The sequence below is a fragment of the Cervus canadensis genome, chromosome 4, assembly GCF_019320065.1.
Source record: "Cervus canadensis isolate Bull #8, Minnesota chromosome 4, ASM1932006v1, whole genome shotgun sequence".
Lineage (NCBI taxonomy): Eukaryota > Metazoa > Chordata > Mammalia > Artiodactyla > Cervidae > Cervus > Cervus canadensis.
In genome coordinates, this window is record NC_057389.1 from 38958742 (window position 1) to 38979766 (window position 21025).

General features: G+C 38.8%; 1 protein-coding gene across 7 annotated transcripts in view; it reads left to right on the forward strand.

The window, feature by feature from the left end:
- EBF1 (EBF transcription factor 1) overlaps positions 1 to 21025 on the forward strand; it is a 403840-nt gene that overhangs the window by 313841 nt on the left and 68974 nt on the right. For all 7 annotated transcript variants that reach the window (XM_043464838.1, XM_043464839.1, XM_043464840.1 and 4 more), the window contains exon 10: positions 6761 to 6887. In XM_043464838.1, the coding sequence (XP_043320773.1) occupies positions 6761 to 6887 (127 nt within the window). The remainder of the gene's footprint in view (positions 1 to 6760; positions 6888 to 21025) is intronic.

Sequence of the window (21025 nt, forward strand, 5' to 3'; positions counted from 1 at the left end):
ATGTCTGTGTCTTGTCTCTCATGGCCCCAGAGGCTTCACTTTGTACCCAGAAGCATGCCTCACCTGGTGACCACTCAGGACTCTTCTGCTCCTGTGCTCTGATTCGAAGAGAAAACGCTCATATAGGTAGCTCAGAGAGAGTATAATTACTGTTTCCTGGTGGGTCCTTGGTATGCCAGCAGCCTCTACTGGGGCTTTGCAGAAACTATGTGTGTTTCTTTCATTGTAATATCACACTTAAAAATGATTTCTTCTAATTCTGATATTAATGCATCCTTGTGGTCAAGAAGCTTGAGAATTCAGGGAAGTATGCAGAAGAAAATATAGTAAACTGTAACTTTACCATCTTGTAACTTTTCTTGACCCTGATGATTTTCCTTTTAGCCTTTCTTCCATGCAAATATATATCTAATTCTCATTTAAGTCACATGCAATACATACTGCACAAACTGCTAGTATTCTACTTTTGATTTTAGTAAGATTTTTCTCATAATTAATACCTACAAATATGTGAATTTATTTATTCCAAAATTGTTTATATGGCTATTATTTCCTGTGCAAGCACCTGTATACTCACATACAAATACACATGTGCACACACATATGAGGAAGAATGGGGAGAGAGAAGTTGTATCTCATTAGCATCATCAGTCTAGAGATAAATGCTGCTATTGGAGAGATGATCTTTTGTGGCCCACTTTTTTTGTATTGCTTAAATATTTTTCTTTCTTTCACCTTATCCATTCTCACTGGTGTGATTCAGACCTTTAGACATCTTTTTTACCTCTTAGATGATATCTGAGCAGTGGTCTCATGCAGGGATCTGAGTGCTGGGCCAGCTAGATAATTTTAAGAGCAACTTAGGGGATGAGGGTTAAATATTATCAGGTTAAGAATGGTGGGCTCTTATGAATAGCTGTCGTTCAGCCACTCAGTCGTGTTTCCAACTGTTTGCAACCCCACGGACTACAGCACACCAGGCTTCCCTGTCCTTCACCATCTCCTGGAGCTTGCTCACTCATGTCCATTGAGTTGGTGGTGCCATCCAACCATCTCGTCGTGTGTCATCCCCTTCTCCTTGTGCCTTCCCTCTTTCTCAGCATCAGGGTCTTTTCGAATGAGTCAGCTCTTTGCATCAGGTGGCTAAAGTATTGGAGCTTCAGCATCAGTCCTTCTAATGAATATTCAGGACTGATTTCCTTTAGGATTGACTGGTTTGATCTCTTTGCTGTCCAAGGGACTCTGAAGAGTCTTCTCCAACACCATAGCTCAAAAACATCAGTTCTTTGGTATTCAGCCTTCTTTATTAAGGTCCAATTCTCACATCCATGCATGACTACTAGAAAAACCATAGCTTTGACTATACAGACCTTTGCCAGCAAAGTATTGTGTCTGCTTTTTAATATGCTGTCTAGGTTTGTCATAGCTTTTCTTCCAAGGAGAAAAGATAGGAGATCCTATATTATGGATAGGGTGGACTCTTATTACTTAGCTTAATGCAGTCAAACATCTAGTAGAATTCTGGCCTAATTTATACAAGAATTTATGTCTGAAATATTTTGGAAATATCCTGTATATGAGGCATTAAGTTAAATACTTTAGAGGGTATGGACATGAATTACACCCTGTTGCTGACCTCAAGGATTGTCTGAGAAAAAGATGTGTAAGAAACTCTTTATAGCACAAGGTGAAATAGGATGCTAAGTTCTCGAGTATTCATTCCATAATTATATAAATTTTTACAAAGGTATGAGTAACTGTGATTCTTAGGATCAGGTGAAACTTACTGGAAGAGAGAACATCTCTTCAGGATATTAAGGAACAAGAGGAATAGCAGTAGGGGAATGTTTAGGCAAGGAATGGCACAAATAAGGCAAAGATGTTAGGCTATTTTCATATATCCACATGGCCTTCTCTCCAGAGTGTGGAAGGGCAGAGTGGGAAGGATGACTCACAAGGGCAGTCAGCTCTCAAACCTTGGAGCACCTGGCTACCATGCTAAGGAGTCTGGACTACATACCATACATGAAGGAGCAGGTGAGGGTTTGAGTCAGGGCATGGCATAATGAGGTTGGTTTGAAGTGGACGATTCTGGTTGAGAAAGTAGAAGTAGAGAAAGGCCATTTTAGAAGGCATTTATAATATTGCAATCGTCTGAGTAAGAAATGGTGACAGCCTGAACCAGGATAAAGGAGAAAGGCAGGGAGCCAGTGAAATTCAGTAGAAGGTAGAGTCAACATGACTAAAAGAAAATTTGAAGGGAGAAAAAAAGATAACCCCAAGGTTTCTCTTTTGGGTAATTCAAAGGGTAGTGTTCTCTTAGCTGAGAGAGGGAACACAGGATCAGGAAGTACAGTTATACGTAGTAAGATGATAAATGATCTTGCATCCTGTTGAGATTGAAGTGGCAGTAAGATACATACAGGGAAATTCTGTTACTCTGTTGCTGATAAAAATGTGGTGTTTGGCCAAAGAGATCAAAGCCACAGGCGTAGACTTGGAAGTCAGTTTAGCTAACATGGTTGAGCCAGTGAGTGAACTCAAGAATTGTTAGGCAAATGAAAGAGAAAGAAAATCTAGAACAAGACTTGTGAAATGTCTACAATTAGCAAGTTGGCAGAAGGAAATAGTTGGCACAGGAAGAGATCAGGAATCAATGAATAAGAGAGGAACTCTGGAAAACACTTATTTACAGGCATAAGAGGTTGATTTTCTTCCTGCTCTTTCCAAATAATATTAGTTAACTTGCCTGACTGTCAATTTTTGCTCATCTGGAATACATATCCCATAAGGATGGGCTTTAAAAAGATAGTGAATGTGAAAGTGCTTTGGTAAACCATTAGACACTCTCTGAGGCTTAGGTTTTATAAATAGTGTCATAGAAGTGAAGAAAGTGTAGACTTCCAAGAAGGAAGAAAGTAGTATCAGATGCTACAGGGTTTCAGAAGTATGTTTATTTTTAACTCAAATTGTTCGTTTTGTGCTTTAAGGAAGTTAAGCCAAGAGAGTGAATCTGTTCTCGAATCACTTAGAACAGAATTTCCCAAAGCGTGGGGCATGTACCCCTTGTTGTATGGAGACCATTTTGGATTTGACACAGACATTAAATGGAACTGAATCATCGTGAGAAAGTGATTCCCCTTTTATTTCTCCTTTAATCCTTCTGATTTATGTTAAGGGAGAAAGTCTCAGTTGGAGCAAAGAAGTCTGTATTCTAACACTAGCTCAACTCCCTTTTCAATAAACCCATTCAGGTTGTCAACGTTATCTAACTAGAATTTAACAACATCATATTAACTTTAAGATTACCACAACCAGTTGCAATAGTAATATAGTGTCCTTTTAAAATAAGTTATTTGAAACAAAAAGTTCACAAAGACTTGGACACAGCTGAGCGACTGAACAACAACAAAGCAAAAAGTTAACCAATTAAAGATTTTAAGTACATAATTGTATGGGTATGGGTTGTTTATAGATATGGCGAAACTTAGGAAGTGGTATTCCAGTGATGACAGTTTGAAAAATTTAGACTTATACTAGATCTCTTCTTCCTTCTGTAACTTAGAGGGGCTGCCTTTAGTTCAGCCCGATTAGAACAATGTGAGAAATTTATCCTGAGATGGGGAAGGGGTTTGGGGTGGGTTTTGGGTACTAGACTTCCAAATCTAGACCCTATCTTTTTCCTAAGATGTTGGGTCAACTTTTGAAGCCCCTAGACTTTTTTGGATTTTGTGTCTTTAGCTATTAAAATGAGATTATTAGTTTTAGGTAATTACTAGCATTCCTTCCTGCAATAAATTTGTAACTCTTTGAGTGATTAATAAATAAACCTCTCCTCTTGTGAATAAATAAACCTCTCCTCTTGTAAATAAATAAACCTCTCCTCTATCTAATTGATAGTGGTTAGATACAATTTTTTCCTTCTGAATGCCATCAATATCATGTGTCAGTGTGAGAGCCTGCTCCCAGACTAACATCTACAGCAAGGAAAACATCAAGTTCATTCTCTAATGATGATTCATATTCTACCTTATTTTCAAAGGACAGTTATTTCAAGAGTGAATCTCTGCTTTAGTTAGAGTGATTGATTAAAATGGAAAATGAAATTGTAAACGAAAATGTTTCAATTTCCTTTATGCCAACCCCCTACTCTCCTAAGTAGTTTCTTTGCAGTCATATCTAATCAATTTGTAAATTTTATAAATTTTCTAAATCAATTTTGTTCCGTAGTGTATCAACTCATAGGTCCTTATACTTAAAAAGATGTCTCCATTTTCTATTTACTGATATCTTTCCATCTTTTAAAATGTATTTCCCCTGAGAAAAGGGAGGGTGGGTGAAATATTCTCTAACTGTCTGAAAGTTCTCCTAAATTTTATTGTGACTTAATGTTACTTTACAGTCCAAGTAACTTTTAGAATAGAAGCATGCAACTTATTTGGAATATAACTATATGGCAACTTCCACCATCAAAGGCACAACCAGGGACCAGGTATAAAATGAAAAATGAATAGCATGTGAGTTTAAAAACAACACATATACATGTAGTGTTGGATCTAAAAAATTTGAGTTTGATGCTAGCTTTAAAAAGTTTAAAGATATAAATATGAACAATTTCTTCTTTATGATTAGATAGGAAGAATTACTCCCTGCCATTTTTTGAACTGTATCAGGTTCACTTTTGCTCTTACTTACTCTTACAAGGGTGATTTTGTGCAAGCAATTTAACAATTTATGATTCTGTTTTCATATCTGAAAAAAGTAGTTACGAATACATACAACTGATCTGACCAAATCAGTGCTTTCAAGTAAAACCTTCAATGACATAGTGGGTAACCTCCTATCCTGGTACCCAACTAGTGTTAATCCCAACATTGCAAGAACACTGTCCGATCAGTTGAAATTAAACACACACTTGATTTTGGAAGATCATCTTTTACTGCTCTTCAGAGTTTCCTTCCTTCTCTTATTCTCTATACTATAGTAAACTAGATTTCCTGTTTTCGGTCCTTAAAGATTAGAAGAGAAGTACAGAAGGTGCAAAGGACACTAGGAGGAAAAAAGACAAAGAAAATGAACAAAGTAGAAATAATTTAAAACTCATAAGTATCCAGGGCCATTTACTGCAGGGGATAATAGCCCCTCATACCTCATGGTCACTTAGGCCTTTTCTATATTCTAGAAGATACATCAATCTAAGATAAATAGAACTAAGATATAACAAGGGGTATTTCAAATGAAAATCTTGATTTATTAGGGCTAAATTAAATTATATATACTTTGCTTATTTTAGGAAACATATAATTCATTTTGGAAGAATTTCAGAATGAAAAGGTCAAAATCTTTTAAATAAATATTTTTTGTGCTTTTACGGGTAAACCCTTAGCCATCCAAAAAAACGTAGCCATTGAGGGCTCAGTCTCCAGTGGTTCCACATAAGTATGGTATTCCTGAAGAATCTTTTGTGTATTTCCAGCAAATAAGGGCGCACACATTCTATGGGAGAGGATAGGCATTTCTAATTACTAAGTTAAAGTGATTTCTGCGCAGATGACCTTTATGTTTCAATAAAGAGCATTTGATAGAAATCACTTGTGGATTTTAGCAGGAGCAACTTTCTTACATTCTTTTGCCAGGACTTTGTGCTGGGACTGTTTACCTAGGTAGGACTCAGGGGCTGGCATTTGTGCTGTCACCTTGATCCTCATGGAGTCGTCTGTGATCCTCTGGACAAAATATTTAAAGTTGCATATTGACACAAAAGCCCTTTCTAAGTTATAAGAACAGCACAAACATGAGTTAGTACAAATGATCACCATTACATACTGACTCAGTACTGCTGCCCTGAGCTAAACGACTCTGAAAGCAGTCAAGGAATGGGCAGTTGCGCATGCCAGAGAAGAGAGCACATAGAGTCCAGCGCCATCAGAGGTCAGCTACCAGGGCTGGAGTTTTCAAAGAAGCAGATAGTGCCAGTTTTATGGCCATTAATAACATTTTAGTTATATAAACAATGATAAGAGTACTAAAAAGCAAATTCTGTTTTGCAGTGTGCTCTGATTGCCAACAGGGTTCAGAAATGAACTTTCTCCTTGTGCACGTAATTGCATAATGGACCACTGATCATCCTCCGGCCCCTCCCCAGCTTCCAGCTCCCTTTTATGGACAGTCCTTAGTCTTGCCAGACCCCTCAGCTGTTCCAGGGAGAGAGCTTCTTGGGTTTCCCCTTTAAAGCTCTTTGATAGCTCCTCTGGTAGTTAATGTACCAAATGGTCTTCAGGGCATTTCCTACATGGCTCTGCAGCTCATCAGAGCACCTTGACCATGGATTTCCTACCTCGGTGTTTTGTACATGTTGAAGGGCTCAGTTCAAACACCAGGCCCACTAGCTTCTGCAGAGGTGTGGCAGAGCTCAGTGCTGATTTGGGTGTCTGCCTCAAAACAAGAGATTTTTCCAAAGGATATCCTGTAGTAGATAAATCATTTCATTAGACCAGGTTCACTTTTTAAACCAGGAAGCAGAGTGCCTGCCATGTAGGAAAACTCAGATAAAGTTGTTATGACTGTTCTCAGGGCACTTGTAAATATTGTTGTCAGTGTCTTTTATACGGGTTCCATCATGACTGTATTTAAACATGGACAGGTTAATTATGTGTTTGAAGGCTATGTTTATTGACAACCGATAAGAAAGCTGTGAAATGAGTCCTTTACATATTGCAATGACAATGTTTTTTTTTTTCCCCCAAATGTCTCCCACTAGTTGATTACTCCTCATGCCATCCGTGTGCAGACTCCTCCTCGGCATATCCCTGGTGTTGTAGAGGTCACCTTGTCCTACAAATCCAAACAGTTCTGCAAAGGGACACCTGGCAGATTCATTTACACAGGTAAGAACTACTACAGATGGTGGACAGAGCGGTTTTGACCTTGTGGGTCTTTGACTCAATCTTGTATGTATAAGTGTTATTTTATTCTAAAATCTATGTCTTCTTAAGACCCATTTTCTCTGTTTCACCTCATTTATGATGAAATGAGTTGCTACTACTACTACTATTATTATTACCATTATTATTAGATAAGATTTCATCTAGGTGTCCTTGTTGAATGACAGGATCTGTTGAAATTGTGGGTTAGATACCTAAGGCAGTGGTATGAGCAAGGAGGAGTGCTAGACAGTCCTAAGAGTCTTGGGATGTTAAGCCATCATGTGGGGGTTTGCTTGCTTTATGGAGTAGGAATGTGCTTGAGTGCACAATACAACTTTCTTCTAGCCTGGGCACGGCCATTTAAAGACTTTTGGTGATTTTCATATTTAATTCTGGGTTGGTGCTTTCTTTCCCTTTAAACTTCATTTTGTTCCCCATGACTGCCTCCTGCCACCCTAAACACATGGACCTGCCTTGGCACATGGATCTATCTTGCATTAAGAAATTAGGGTTCTAGGGTGAAGGTGAATTTCCTCACGTCACCTGGAGAGAACCAGGCAGGTTCTCTGTGGAATCATATCAAGTGCATAATCTAAGTGCCTAGTGTGTAGTCAAGAGATCCTCAGAGTGTTACGTGTAAACCAAACATCCAGGGATCTTTGTTGCAATCCAGATTCTGATTCAGTAGCTCTGGGTGGGATCTGAAACTCTGCATTTCTAACAAGCTCACAAGGAGAGGCTGATGATCCTGGTCCAAGGACCGCACTGGCTATGGGGACAGTCTAGGTCCTCTGCTATGTAGCAGTCATTGCTGGGTTGGCGCCTCCAGAAATTGGCCCCATGTTTGCTTCTTTAATCAATAAAGGACCACAAAGCCAGATTAAGTACAGAGTGTAAGTTGCTTTCACACAAAGAGACTCCAAAGCATGAAGGGACAACTGTGGCAACACATCCTAATTACAACCATACAATTAAATGGACAAATTTTATTTTACTGTGACATTTTATCTCAAAGCATCTTTCCTGTTGCATTTTAATAGGAGGAACAAAACCAACCATGCTTCTCAGTGACTCGCTCTCCCCCCTCAATCCTCTCTCTCAAAATTATAAAAACAGCTAATGCATCCTGACCCTTGGAAATGCCTCCCAGTCCTTTAAACAAAATGCAAGTTTGGTGCCTGCCTGACGATTAGTTTTAGTTAATTGAAAATTATAGGATTGACCCAAGAGGAAAATTTTATTTGCACTCCAATCACTTTTACAAATTAAGGAAAATTACCACAATTTTGTTTAGCTAAGGTTTCACACTGAGTTCAAGAAATTAGCTCAGCCATCCCAACAAAGTCAGCACTTTGTTAGCAAGCACTTGAAAAAATAATAGTCTATCTGGAGTTTTGTGGTGTATACAAACGAAGCATAGAGAAAGCTATGATGCTTTATAGAAGTAGGCCAAGTGTTTTTAATTAGGCTCATTGGTTCAGCGTAAGTTTTGAAGAACAATCAAACTAGCAGATTAGCTGTTTCTTTTAAAGCTAGGATTTCTTGCCATTCATTTTTCCCATGAGAACTTCCACATAGCGCTTTTTTTTTTTTTTTTACAAGCCTCATTATGGGCCTGCAGGAAAAGGACCAATTGAAACTTCTGATACTGTAACATTCCCCACCATCATTCCGATGGATGGGAGTTTTTCACAATGTTCTTCACTGAACTCGGTGTTCTGGAACATATTACAAAACCACAGAGGCCAAATGTTTTCTCTGAGGAGTTTGGACTCTGTTTTTGGTCGAAAACATTTAGGCCTCGCTGGCTGCTTATTTACTCTGCCATTAAGAACAAGAAAAGGAGAAGAAGAAGAAGAAGAAAACGCTCGTGTGGTGGGAGGAACGAGAGGCAATCAAGCGTGATTCCGCTTTGGTGACAGCGTCTCTGCCCATTAATGGTTCCATTCTGTGGTCAGGTCTCATTTAGAAGAAATTATTTTTAATCAGTGCTCAACAAAATATCCCCTTGAGCCACCTGGCCATAAAAGTTAAAAAAAAAAATCATCCTTATTAAATTACTTAAGTTCTCAAAAGAAAATAGCTAGGGGACCCATCATTATTGGGATTTTTTTTTTTAACCATTAAAAAAATTGCCATCAATTTAAGAAATCACATCTTGGAAAACCTGTATCAGACGGGGGAATTAAGATCAAAGATAAAAGCGGCCGATCTGCAAGTCTCACAAAGTAGTTAAGGATAAGAGAGAGAAGTCCTGGGTGTGCTTGCACATGTGTAAGTGTGCGGGAAATTTAAAGTATGAAAAAATGCTTTTGCTGATCCTGCCTCAAACTGTGGGCCATAGATAGGAAGACTTAGTTTTTTAAGTATTCTAAGAGAGAGACTCACCACTCTCTGCTTCGGAAAAATAAAATTTTCGAAGAAACCGGTACAAAAACTTCCCCATTGATATAGCTGGCTGTTCACAGTCACTGTGACTACATCACTTCTAACAAAAGAGAGTCTCTGTTAATTGGTGAACCACACCGAAGACTCTTGATCATTATCGTTAAATGCCCCTGCCAAGGGTCACACATTCATGGCTGGTGCTGCCAGACCTTGGTGGTTTGCTCAGTTTACCTCTCTGCTTGTCACCACTCTCTAGCAAAGGCATCGAGATAGGTCATAAATTCTCTCTGTTCTTTGTATCCGAACAACCACTCAGCTCATTGGAAACCTGCAGCCCTCCCCTTCCATCCCCTGCCACAGAAGCTCACACTTCATTTTCTTTAACATCTATGGCATTTCAAGATGCGAGGCTTGGTTTTCTGGATAGGGTGAGCCAACGCTGTTTCTTAGGAGAATACCACTTGGAATTTTTCCTTTAAAAAAAAAAAATTGTCCTGGGACTGAAAAACAACATCCCAAACGTACTGCTTTTGAGTGCGTGTGAGAGGATTTGCGCGTGCGTATGTGCAAGGCTCTAAAAATCCATAATCAATGAAAAAGAAAAACCCCCCACACAACCGAGACAGGAACAGCCTGGCCTAATCTATGCAAATAAAAGCAGACTTCTGGGGGTGGGAGGAAAGAATTTGACTAAACACAGATTGCCTGCAAGCTGGCTCCACTTGTAGGGCCAGGAGTGCAGCTCTCCATCTTTGGTGCTTCAGACCAGGGACACGTGCGGATTCTCAGCTGCCAGCTGTGCCCTCTCTGGTGTCTGCTCCATCAGAGTGAGGGAGCAGAGTGAATCCCAACTTGATTGGAACAAAAAAGCTCGATATCACGTCCCTGATCTGATTTATTGTGGCCAGTTATTCTCATGTAAATGCACAGCAAGGCTGACTTTAAATTTTAAATCATGTTTTCTCATAGGAGGAAACAAAATCCCTCTCTGAGGACAGGACTTTTTCCAAAGCCCTCCCTAATCCTGTGTCTGGTCCGTCAGTCCAGTGGGAAGTCAATCCCCATAAACCTCCACTGCCTTGGAGGGGGACTCCCCGGTATCTTTGTTCTTCTCAGTAGCTTCTTTGCTGTTCCATCTTTAAGTAACTTGTAGAATTCTCTCCTGCTAAGTTGAAGTAACCTTGGGTGTTGATAAAAGACTCTCAGGAGGCTTTAGCTGCTTCTTCAAAGCTCTTTGAGTTGGTTTTTCTTCATAAAAAAATGCCCAAATCCAAATGTACTTTTAAACTTCGTCCCAGTTGGAGTGGGTGGTGTCTTTGGGGAAAAATATGACTGGAACAGTGGGCCACCAGGATGCTAGACCAGCTTAGGTGTGTACCAAGAACCATATACCGCCTGTTGCCCAAAAGCTGGTGAAAGCCCCAAAGAGTGCTCATCTAACAGCTCAGATTTGGTTTGCTTGGGTCACATCTCTAATCCTTTCTGCTGCTGAGTTCTTCTGTTCTTAACATTTTCCACCAAGCTTCCTGCTCCTGTGGAAGGATTAAACAAAATTCTTGTTAGTCTCAGACTTTACTTTGAAGTAAATATTCTTCCTGGAAATGCTTCCTGTTTGTACCATATGCCCAGAATTACTTTGCGTGTAGAAGGGGTCGTGTTGCCTGAATATATTCCATGAAACTTGATGACATGTACCATATCTTTCCAGTTTTCTTTTTTTTCTCTCCCCATTCCTCTGTGTTCTCTCTCTATCCCCAGTCTTCTTCTTTTTTCCCTTCTCACTCTTTTCATTCCTCCCCCCCTAGTCTTTCTCACTTCCAAGGAGATGATGCAGCATGGTGATTAAGTCCTTGGGTTTAAGAGTTGATGGGTATAGATTGAAATCTCAGCTCTGCCTCTTACCAGAGAGATTATTTTGGGTATGTAGTGTGATGGCTCTAAACCACAGTTACCTCATGTTTACATTATTACAAGGAAAAATAACTTGCTGGGGTTGTTCTTAGTAGCAGGGGAATGTGTATAAAGCACTTAAGGTGAGCTAGCATGAGCACTTAGCCAGATATTAGTAGTTTCCATTAATAAGTGATGATCATTATTCATTCATTCATTCATTCATTGCTGACCCCAATATGGTGTAAATATTTTACATGTTGTTTATCTTCTCCATCATGTTCTAGAGGTCTATGAAATGTCCTTTGGAATTTTAGTAATAAACCTGTAGTCATCAGTAAATTAGAGAAATAAGTGATACTAATCAACCGCAAATAAAGACAGCACAGTATAGATATGGTATGAAGAAAAAGATTTATGAATGTGATTCATGTTATTTTGATTATTCATACTATTTTGATTAAACAAGTATTTTCTTAGAAATGGCCTCAAATAATAAACATTTAATAAAGCATCCCAGATTTATTAAGTTCTCAGGTGTTGATTTTTCAGGAACAGCACACTTGTTCTCTTATTTCCATCCCTAAGGCCTCCATCTTCTGGAGGCCATAGTAACTTGGGTACCATCTATCACCAGCCCCCTTCAAAGGTATTAGGTTATAATCAGCTTTAACTCCCCTTTCAAGAGGTTTCAGGCAGAAAGCTCTGTTTTTTAGTTCTTGGAAACCTGCACAAATGAAGGCTGCCATCCTGGGGATAAACAAAGTTATCAGGCTTAGGGGAAAAGTAGAGAGTTTCCACCAAGTGAATCTCCTCTTTTTCTGCCTCCTCTTACACTAATTCATTGCCAGATTAAACTTCTAGAAAATCAGTTTCCTATCATTTCTGTGCAGAGAAACTTTTCTTATTTGCTCCCTCTATGTAAGATATAGCCCAAACCCCTGGGCTTGCCGTTCACATTTCACTGTGCCCTGGGTCCAGTGCTTTCTGGGCCCCTCTAGTCCCAGTCTCCCCACTGTGCTTCAAGCTTACTTCATGGCTAGCAACTTTGAATATGGTGATTTTCCTAGATCCAGTTCAAACTTGATTCCCCTCTGAAGTGTCCTCTGGCCACTGTAGCAAGTGGCCAGAGCATGAGATCAGGGAGGTCTGTGTTCTAGTCCCAGCCCTGCTAACTGGCTATGAGACATGGGACAAGTTGCTGACGTGCTCCAGACTTCAGTGTTTTTATTGTAAAATGGGCCAGTTGACTAGGTGACTTTGATGTTTCCTATGGTTTATCTTGATTAGCTGGAAGAGTCGCTGTCCTTGGAGCTCTTTTGTTGCATGTGCTTACATGGCTCATTCATCATTCACTTCCTTATACCTTCACTCTCTTCTGTTCTTATATAGGCACATCTCCAAAAGTCCACAGGCAGCGAACCTTCCCTGAAATTATCTTGTTTTGCCCACTGTAAGCACCTTGACTCAGTATCTTACTTACGATAGGTGTTCTCTAGTAATTGAGTGACATATTGCACAGAATCAATGGGTCCTCATTGATTTTTGTGCTCTGGATGGCAGGGAATGTAAATAAGAGCTGTTAATTAAGAATCTATCTCCTTTAATGTGAACTTACATGTAAAGAGTATAGTCGTTGGATTTTTTGTTAAAGAAAAAAAAGTAGGGTTGGATCTATATTACATAGTACTAATTTTTTATCTGTAAAGTGAGATATTTTAACAGTAACTGCATCTAAGAAGTCAGTAGGTCAATGTATGTGATGCTTTCCTGGTACAGTATGAGTGTTCCCTAAAAGCAAACACAAAAGAAGAGAAGCAGATAATGGGTATGTTTCTCTTCAAACTATAAAGAACTGGTTGTGAGAGCACATTTTATTTAGTATTGCATATATGCCAGCTTTCATCTGATTAAGGAAATGGTTTCTTTCTAGGTATTAGAGTCAGAATCAAAAGATCTAGGTTGTCTGATTTTATGACTTTCTTTTGTTACTCCATTCACTCATCTCACAAGTATTTGTGGATTGTCTGTTCTATTCTAGGCAGTGCTCTAAAACTGTGTTGAGTAAAACCATGTTCTCATGGATCTTGTAGTTTAAGAGGGAACATGGATATTCACAAGTTTACAATTTCAAACCTACTGAGTGTCCAGAAAAACAAGTACAGAGTTTCAAGCAAGAATATAACAAAGGATCCCCAGTCAGTCAGTCAGAGATCTTTTCTGTCAGATAAAGATGCATGAATTGAGATTTAAAGGGTGATTGAGAGTTAACCTGGCAGTTCATGAAGGATTGGGTTGGGTGCGTTTGGCAAAAGAAACTGAGTGTTCCAGAAGAGAGGAACATGTAAGAGGGCTCTGAGTGAGAGGAAATGTGACATCTTGGAAGGCTGTAAAAATTCCACTGAGGCTGAAAAATCAAGAGAGAGGAAAAGAATGGCAAGAGAAACGACTGGAGCAGCGGGCGGAGACAAGCCTATGAAGCCTTGTAGCCGTGGGGAGGAATTTAGTTGTCTGTCATCCCAAGAGCAATGGGCAGTCCTTAAAGTGGATAGGTGGGCATAACCAGACTTTTATTTTGAAAGAAAACAGAAGCATAAAAACTCTGGCTGGCTGGAGCATAGGAAACCAAAATGGATGCTATAAGTAAGACCTGTAAGGAGGCCTTTGCAGTAGTCTGGGAAAGACATTTGATGACTTTAATTTGGGTAGTAATGGGTAGAGGTGGAATATAGTGAGAGGATTCAAAAGATATTTAAGAGGAAAAGTGGACAGGACCTGGGGATGGGTTGGATATGGAGGTGAAGGGGATGAAGGGCACAGGCCGATTTTTGGATTCCTCTCAGTGAATAGATAGTGGGGTTATTCCTCCTCTGGGTGCCCCAAGGGTCTTGTGGGTATCAGTAAAAGAATGGGCATGAAAATGCTTTGTAAAGGGTGGTATTCTGCACATGTGTTAATTGTTATAAAGATGGGTCTAAGAAAATTCAGTAAGAATGGGGGAAAGGAAGGCAAGAATGTGTTTTCTTTTATATCAGATTGTTTTCACTTAGGACTCAACTGAAGGAGAGCTGTGTAATGAACACTTGACAAGCAGTTTTGCCTTAGCTGTGTCCTAATTGGAAAAGACCCAAGAAGAAAGAAAAATTAACAGGCTGCTCCTGTCCACATGTCTCAAATATTACTCCAAATGAGCCATTTACACACAAAGAAAAGAATTCAAGGCAGAGAGAATGTTTATTCTTTTTTGCTTTTGTGATCCAAAGGCTAAGCTCCAAGCCTCTTCTCCTCTGCCAAAGGGAATTTTTTCACAAAATACGATCGCTCCTGATCTGACATACATTGATGTGATTGGTGGTCCTCAACTCAGTGGTGTCTGTAAACTTAAACACCGTTGGTGCCATACGGGGACAAGAGCAACAAGAATCACTGAAAATACCCATTGTATTTCTGTGACATCTGTAAAATGAAAGCCGTTTCTGCAAAGAATAAAGCTAGTCTGAAGGAAGCATATTATTTTGCATATTTTATGTACATACTTTCCAAGAAATACGACCTTTATTTCCTATTTGGAGTGGAGTGTAATCAGGACTTGAGTAGCTAGTGTAACAGGATCATTAAAAGGGATATTTTCACTGACATTAGAGGTCTAAATGGCCACTAGGCCTTATATACAACCTTGGCTTTTTCCTGTCTACCCAGAGTTAATAAGTGATAAGGCCAGGAGAGAGATAAATCACAGAAATCCCTGTCCAAAGAAAACATATTGACTACAGCCAAGCAAATAACAGACCATAACCAATGGCCCCATTCATCATTCATGTAATAGGGATATAAACTAGTTCCTACCAATGAAACCGTATAGAAGGAAAAGGCAGATAAGCTTCCCCAATCTAAGGCATGTGATTTGGTTATTAAGGGACATGAACTATTTGTCACATGGCTTTAATCTTTAAGATGTGTTGCCATTTCTAAACTATAAATTTCTAGTCAGGGATTAGAAAGCTATTAACAATAAAGGTAGGGACTGAGCTTTATATGCATTCATGCCAACGTAATGCAATACTATAAAGCCTTGAACCTCTAATCTATTTAGTATGATTGAACATGATTTGGTTTTCAAAGCCAATAAACTATTTGGAAGTTTTCAAGGCTGTTGTTTTTTGTTTTTTAACCCAGCATCATGATAAATTAACCCTTCAGTACTTAAACTGTGTACCTTGAAACTTTCTCTAATATCCTGAGGGCAGTGGGTGGGAGGGAAATGAAAATGAAGTTCTTTCTTTTTCTCCTTTCCTAACATTTATTCCAAATGTTTGATGGCAAAGTATTTTCTGTTTCATGTGTCCACCGTTATAACGGTATGAATGTTTGTCTCTCTGTCCATTAACTAAGTGGTGTGGTGCCCACTGGAGCATTAAAATTTTTCTTTCTTTATTGCAAAGTTGCCCATGCTGATTTCAGACAATTCAGTAAGCACCAATAGAAAATAATTAAAACAGTATTAAAAGTGTCAACATTTATCCCGGTTCTTTATACATAAATAACACATGTTAGCTGTTAATATTATTTTTTAATGGGATATGTCTTATCTTTTTCCTATGCAGATATCTGAATCATTACCAAAATGGGGTGATTCCTTACATAATACTCATTTGGTCTTTCACTTAACTACATATCATAAACTTCAGAGCTTTATAAATTTAAAATAATTTTTAATCTCTCATGATCATTTCACACTTTAAAATCTCATCACGAGTTGTGTCTTCACCTTCTTGTTGAAACATAGGTACATTGAATTTGGATTCTCATCTCCTTTTGTTCCTGAAAAGCCTACAGCACAAGGTCATTGGTCTTATACCCATGTGGTTCTTGGCATCCTTATTGGTTGGGGTTTATCAGCTACCCCACTGACTGTGCATAAGTAGCTCTGAAGGCCTCAAGTGTCAGAGGACCCAAGTCTCAGAGGTTTGGACTAGCACCCTCTCCTCCATAGCTGTTTGTTCTCAACCTGAACCACCAATGAAGTCCAGTCTGTAAAATGTCCCCCACTATGTGAAGCGGCACTGTGCTTCCCACAGGTAAAAACGAGAACTCATCTGAAACACTTAACATCTCTGAATTCCAAAATAATAACAATAGGTGGGGCAATGCAGCTCCCTCTCCGACCTTCTTCCCCAGGATAGCAGTGTTACCTACTAGAGTTTTGAACTCCTCTTTTCTTTCCTCTCTCTACTATGTGGGCTTCCAACAGCCTTTCTGGACTTCTCTACTGTTGTCCTCTCCTATTTCACACTTTTTTTTTTTAATTGTTACTGTATCCTCTCTGTTCATCTTCTTCCTGATTGCATTACTGGAATGTAAAACATTTTTTCCTCTGAGAATCTGTGTAAGGCCACCTCTCTTTAGATAAAAACACTTAGAAAGGTGAAGTGCCTTCCCCTAGGTGATGTAGTTAATAAATGGAGGAGCCAGGATTTGGACCCCAGTCAAAGAATACCAGAGCCTGGGAAGCAGTAAATCCCCTGTGGTGTTACTTTCACTTACTCCGTTTTTGAATTATGTGATTTCAAAAATATTAGATTGTTGGCGATGGGAGAGTAGGGGTATTTCTAGGAGGTCTAGGAGGAACTACAGCCTTGCATATTTTAAACAAATCATGTCATGAGGAACATCATGCATATTCATATAGGAGGGAAAATTTAAAAAACACGAAAAGTATGGAGAGATCCATTAACCCATCCCTCTGTTATTGTTTTTTAGTCTTCTGAGATTATTTTGGGAACTCTTATGTATTTCTGTCAGAGTTAATCGCAGTATGTTTATATAGTTTTGTATCCTCCTTTATAATTTGAATTGGAGAGTAAACATGTCCTCTATTAGCTTAATCTCTTCCTAAATGCATCTTAGTGGGTATGTAATAGTCTATTTGTGGCCACATCATAATTTACCTAATTGTTCCCCTCTTGTTGGATAGTCACATCTTTTCTTTCAGGGAACTTTTAGCACCGCATTTGTGGGAACAAGAGGATGATTTTGAATATAAGGTGTTCTGTCATTTTCCTAAAAAGTTTTCTATATTTTAGGACCAAGTAAGCCAAACATATGTATTTATAGATGCCAGTGAGTCTATTTATAGTATTTTGCACATTAATTTAGTTAAGTATACATATTTAAAATCCCATACATAATTGACAACATTTACAAATATAACTTTTTCCACCTTTAGGGTTTATACTTCTATTCAAACTCATTACAGTCATCTTTAACATCAGTTTGTTTTATTATTAGCAAAATCAGAGCCATTTTTAGTCCCACTATATTCTCTTCTATTTCAGTTGTTTGAGATCTTCTGTTTCAGTCTGGACCTGATGCTTTCTCTGGAAATTTTATCAAAGCCATAACTAACCATTTTCTATATTTAAGTCTCCAAACATAACCACTTCAGCAATGTTCTTAAAACTGGTCTTTGAAAGTCTTGTTTTGAGGAACATTTATAATGGTGAGAGACCATTGCTACATTGCTATCCGAGAAAATTGCTGCATTTATGTAAGTTTTCTAATCTTCCTTGTTTCTACTATCCTCTTCAGGCGACCTCTTAAGCATTACCAAACCATCATGGATTATAGTTGCTTCCTGCCCCAAATAGTATTTAGTTTTAAAAATAACATAATTGGAAGCCACTTTGTCTTAAGAGAGACTTTAAAATTATTCAAGTATATAACAAGGGAGCTTTTTAAAAGAAGAGTATTTAAAAAAAAAAAAAAAGAAGAGTATTTTGTCCATTTATGTCAGCATACTGATCCATCTTTTCTATTGGTGGGTCATTTGGCATATGTGATCCTTGGTGTGAACTGAATACTATGAGGGGCTTCCCTGGTGGCTGAGATGGTAAAGAATCCATCTGCAATGAGGGAGACCTGGGTTTGATCCCTGGGTTGGGAAGATCCCCTGGAGAAGAGAATGGCAACTCACTCTAGTATTCTTGCCTGGAGAATGTGATTCTTGGAGTGAACTGAATACTATACCACATAGCATTTTTTATTTGAATAGACTGGATCTTAAATGGATCTTATATTATTCAGGGCACTTAAAGTGCAAATCATACCATTAATGTCAGATTGGTGAATTTCTGCTAAACCTCTCAACGGTGAGGGAGTAGACAGAAGCTGGGACTCCCTATATCATGGGCAGGAATAACATCAAAAGAGCAGACTTGCCCTTGAACCCATGGCTCTTTGGCCTCCTAATGTAGTTGTTCATCTTTTCCTGTTAGTGTCAACTGTAACTCCCTTCTGTGTATCACAGGGGGATGCCTGACTGGCTGGACAGTGCTACCTGGGATCAGCCTCGGTGGTTAGCGTCAGGAGGTCTCAACTCCCATGGCTCAGCTGGTAAAGAATCCACCTGCAATGTGGGAGACCTGGGTCTGATACCTGGGTTGAGAAGATCCTCTGGAGAAGGACAAGGCTGCCCACTCCAGTATTCTGGCCTAGAGAATTCCATGGACTATATAGTTAAGTTCAGTTCAGTCGCTTCAGAGTCTTTGTGACCCCATGAATCGCAGCACCTGGGTCGCGAAGAGTCGGATATGACTGAGTGAATTTCTCTTTCACTTTAGTGCCAAGAATATATACCCATTAAATATCTGCACAGAATAAGGTCCTCCCAATCATGCTACAGATACACAGTTTCCTTTTGGTGTTAACTGACTTGTTAAATATTCACTGAGACCAAGCTGATTATTTGAGTTTATTGGGAGGTTTGGGTGGAGGAAAGCATCCCTAAAAAATCTGTTCTGAGCAGGCTGTATATCTTGTTCTTCTCCAGTTTGTTCAAGACTAGAAAATGGAACATGTGCACCGATTAGCTCAGACGATGTAGGAGGATCATCTAAAGACTTGGTGATTTTGCTTAATAAAATTATTGGCATCAAAGCTAAAAAATTTTTGTGACTTGTCAGAAAGTTATATGTTAGGGACCAAAGAACAAGCTTGACTATTGGGCCTCTGTGTCTCATCTTTGTCTTTCTTTAGATTAATTTTTATTGGAGTATAGTTATTTTGCAGTGTTGTGTTAGTTTCTACTGTATAGAAAAGTGAATCAGCTGTATGTATACATGTGTGTGTGTGTGTTAGTTGCTCAGTCGTGTCTGACTCTTTGCGACTCCATGGACTATAGCCCACCAGGCTCCTCTGTCCATGGACTTCTTAGGACAGGAATACTGGAGTGGGTTGCCATGCCCTCCTCCAGGGGGTCTTCAACCTGGGTTTCCTGCATTGTAGGCAGATTCTTTACCAACTGAGCCACCAGGGAAGCCCATATGTATACATATATTTCCACTTCTTTATATTTCCTTCTTATTTAGGTCATCAAAGAACTTTGAGTTGAGTTCCCTGTGCTATGCAGTATGTTCTTATCTATTTTATACATAGTTTCATTAGCACATGTATTGTTAATCCCAATCTCCCAATTTCTCCCCCTCTTCCTCCCCTGGTGTTCATACATTTGTTCCCTATGTCTTTGTCATATTTTTGTTTTGCAAATAAGATCATCTATACCACTTTTCTAGATTCCACACATATATGTGTTAGTACACAAGATTTGTTTTTCTCTTTCTGACTTACTTTGTATGACAGTCTTTAGGTCCATCCATGGTTCTACAAATGGCCCAATTTTGTTCCTTTTTATCTATGTCTATGTAATTAAGTAAATTTACCTAAGTGTAGTCTGTTTGGTTGACCAAGCCTTTCCCGTTTAATTCTCTTTTGTAAGGTAGAAAGGGCAAGTATTTTTAGCCCCATTTTCAGGTATGAAAACTGTGGTTTAGAGAGATGTACAGTGATTCATTTAAAGTCATCTAGGTTACCTAGTGATGGGTCTGGTACTGGATCTTTTTCACCCTAAGTAACTGGTTAGACATTTTGGTATTTCATATTTTTACATCTAAAAATGGACTTTAAATACTTTTACTTTATTTTTTAGTTTTCTGTGGAAATGATTCAGTAATTAGATGGAGGCCTCTAGAGTCTTAGGCTGCCTCTCCAGTATTGCACATTTATTATACATAGCAGTTTTATTTTATTCATACCACTTACCACCAGTTGATATGATCTGAATTATTTCTTATTATTGATACGGTCTTAGATTGTTTTCTCATCTTTAAAATGGGGAATGATACTATCTCATATGGTTGCTGTAAGGATCCAGTTAGATAATGCATGTGACACCCTTAGCACAGCACTTGCATCCAGTTAGTGCTCACTTAGCAGTGGATCTTATCAGAACAGGATTTGAGAAAAGCAGACTCGTAAGTCTGAATTTTAGAACCGGAAAGGCCCTCAGAGATATCCTGAACCAACCTGCCCATTTCGTAGAAGAGGTAACTGAGGCTTCTGTAGGAAGAGCTTTTCCCAAACTGATCTGATGTATAATTGACTTGCATACAGAACTGGAAGAAATCATACATAAATGGACGTAACTAGTTATTTTGTGAATGGACTTCCATATTTATGAATATGTAAAGATATCATATTTTTGCATGGATATAAAAATCATTCAACCAACATCACCATAGTATTTAGCAGGCTCTTTCTGAATTCTTTAAGGTCATCAGTCTCTGACCTTTCAAGGAAAGGGTGAGATAGTATAGGATGTTTGATTCCTGGGCTTCCAATATGTGATCTGTTTTTTAAAATGTGTCAGACACCACCATGCCGATTTGTTTACATTCTTGACTTTTTGTTGACAAGAGATGAAGGAACTTTCCTTCGTTTCTGAGTAAATCAAACTCTGAGTGGAAAGTCAAGTGCCATTTTACCCT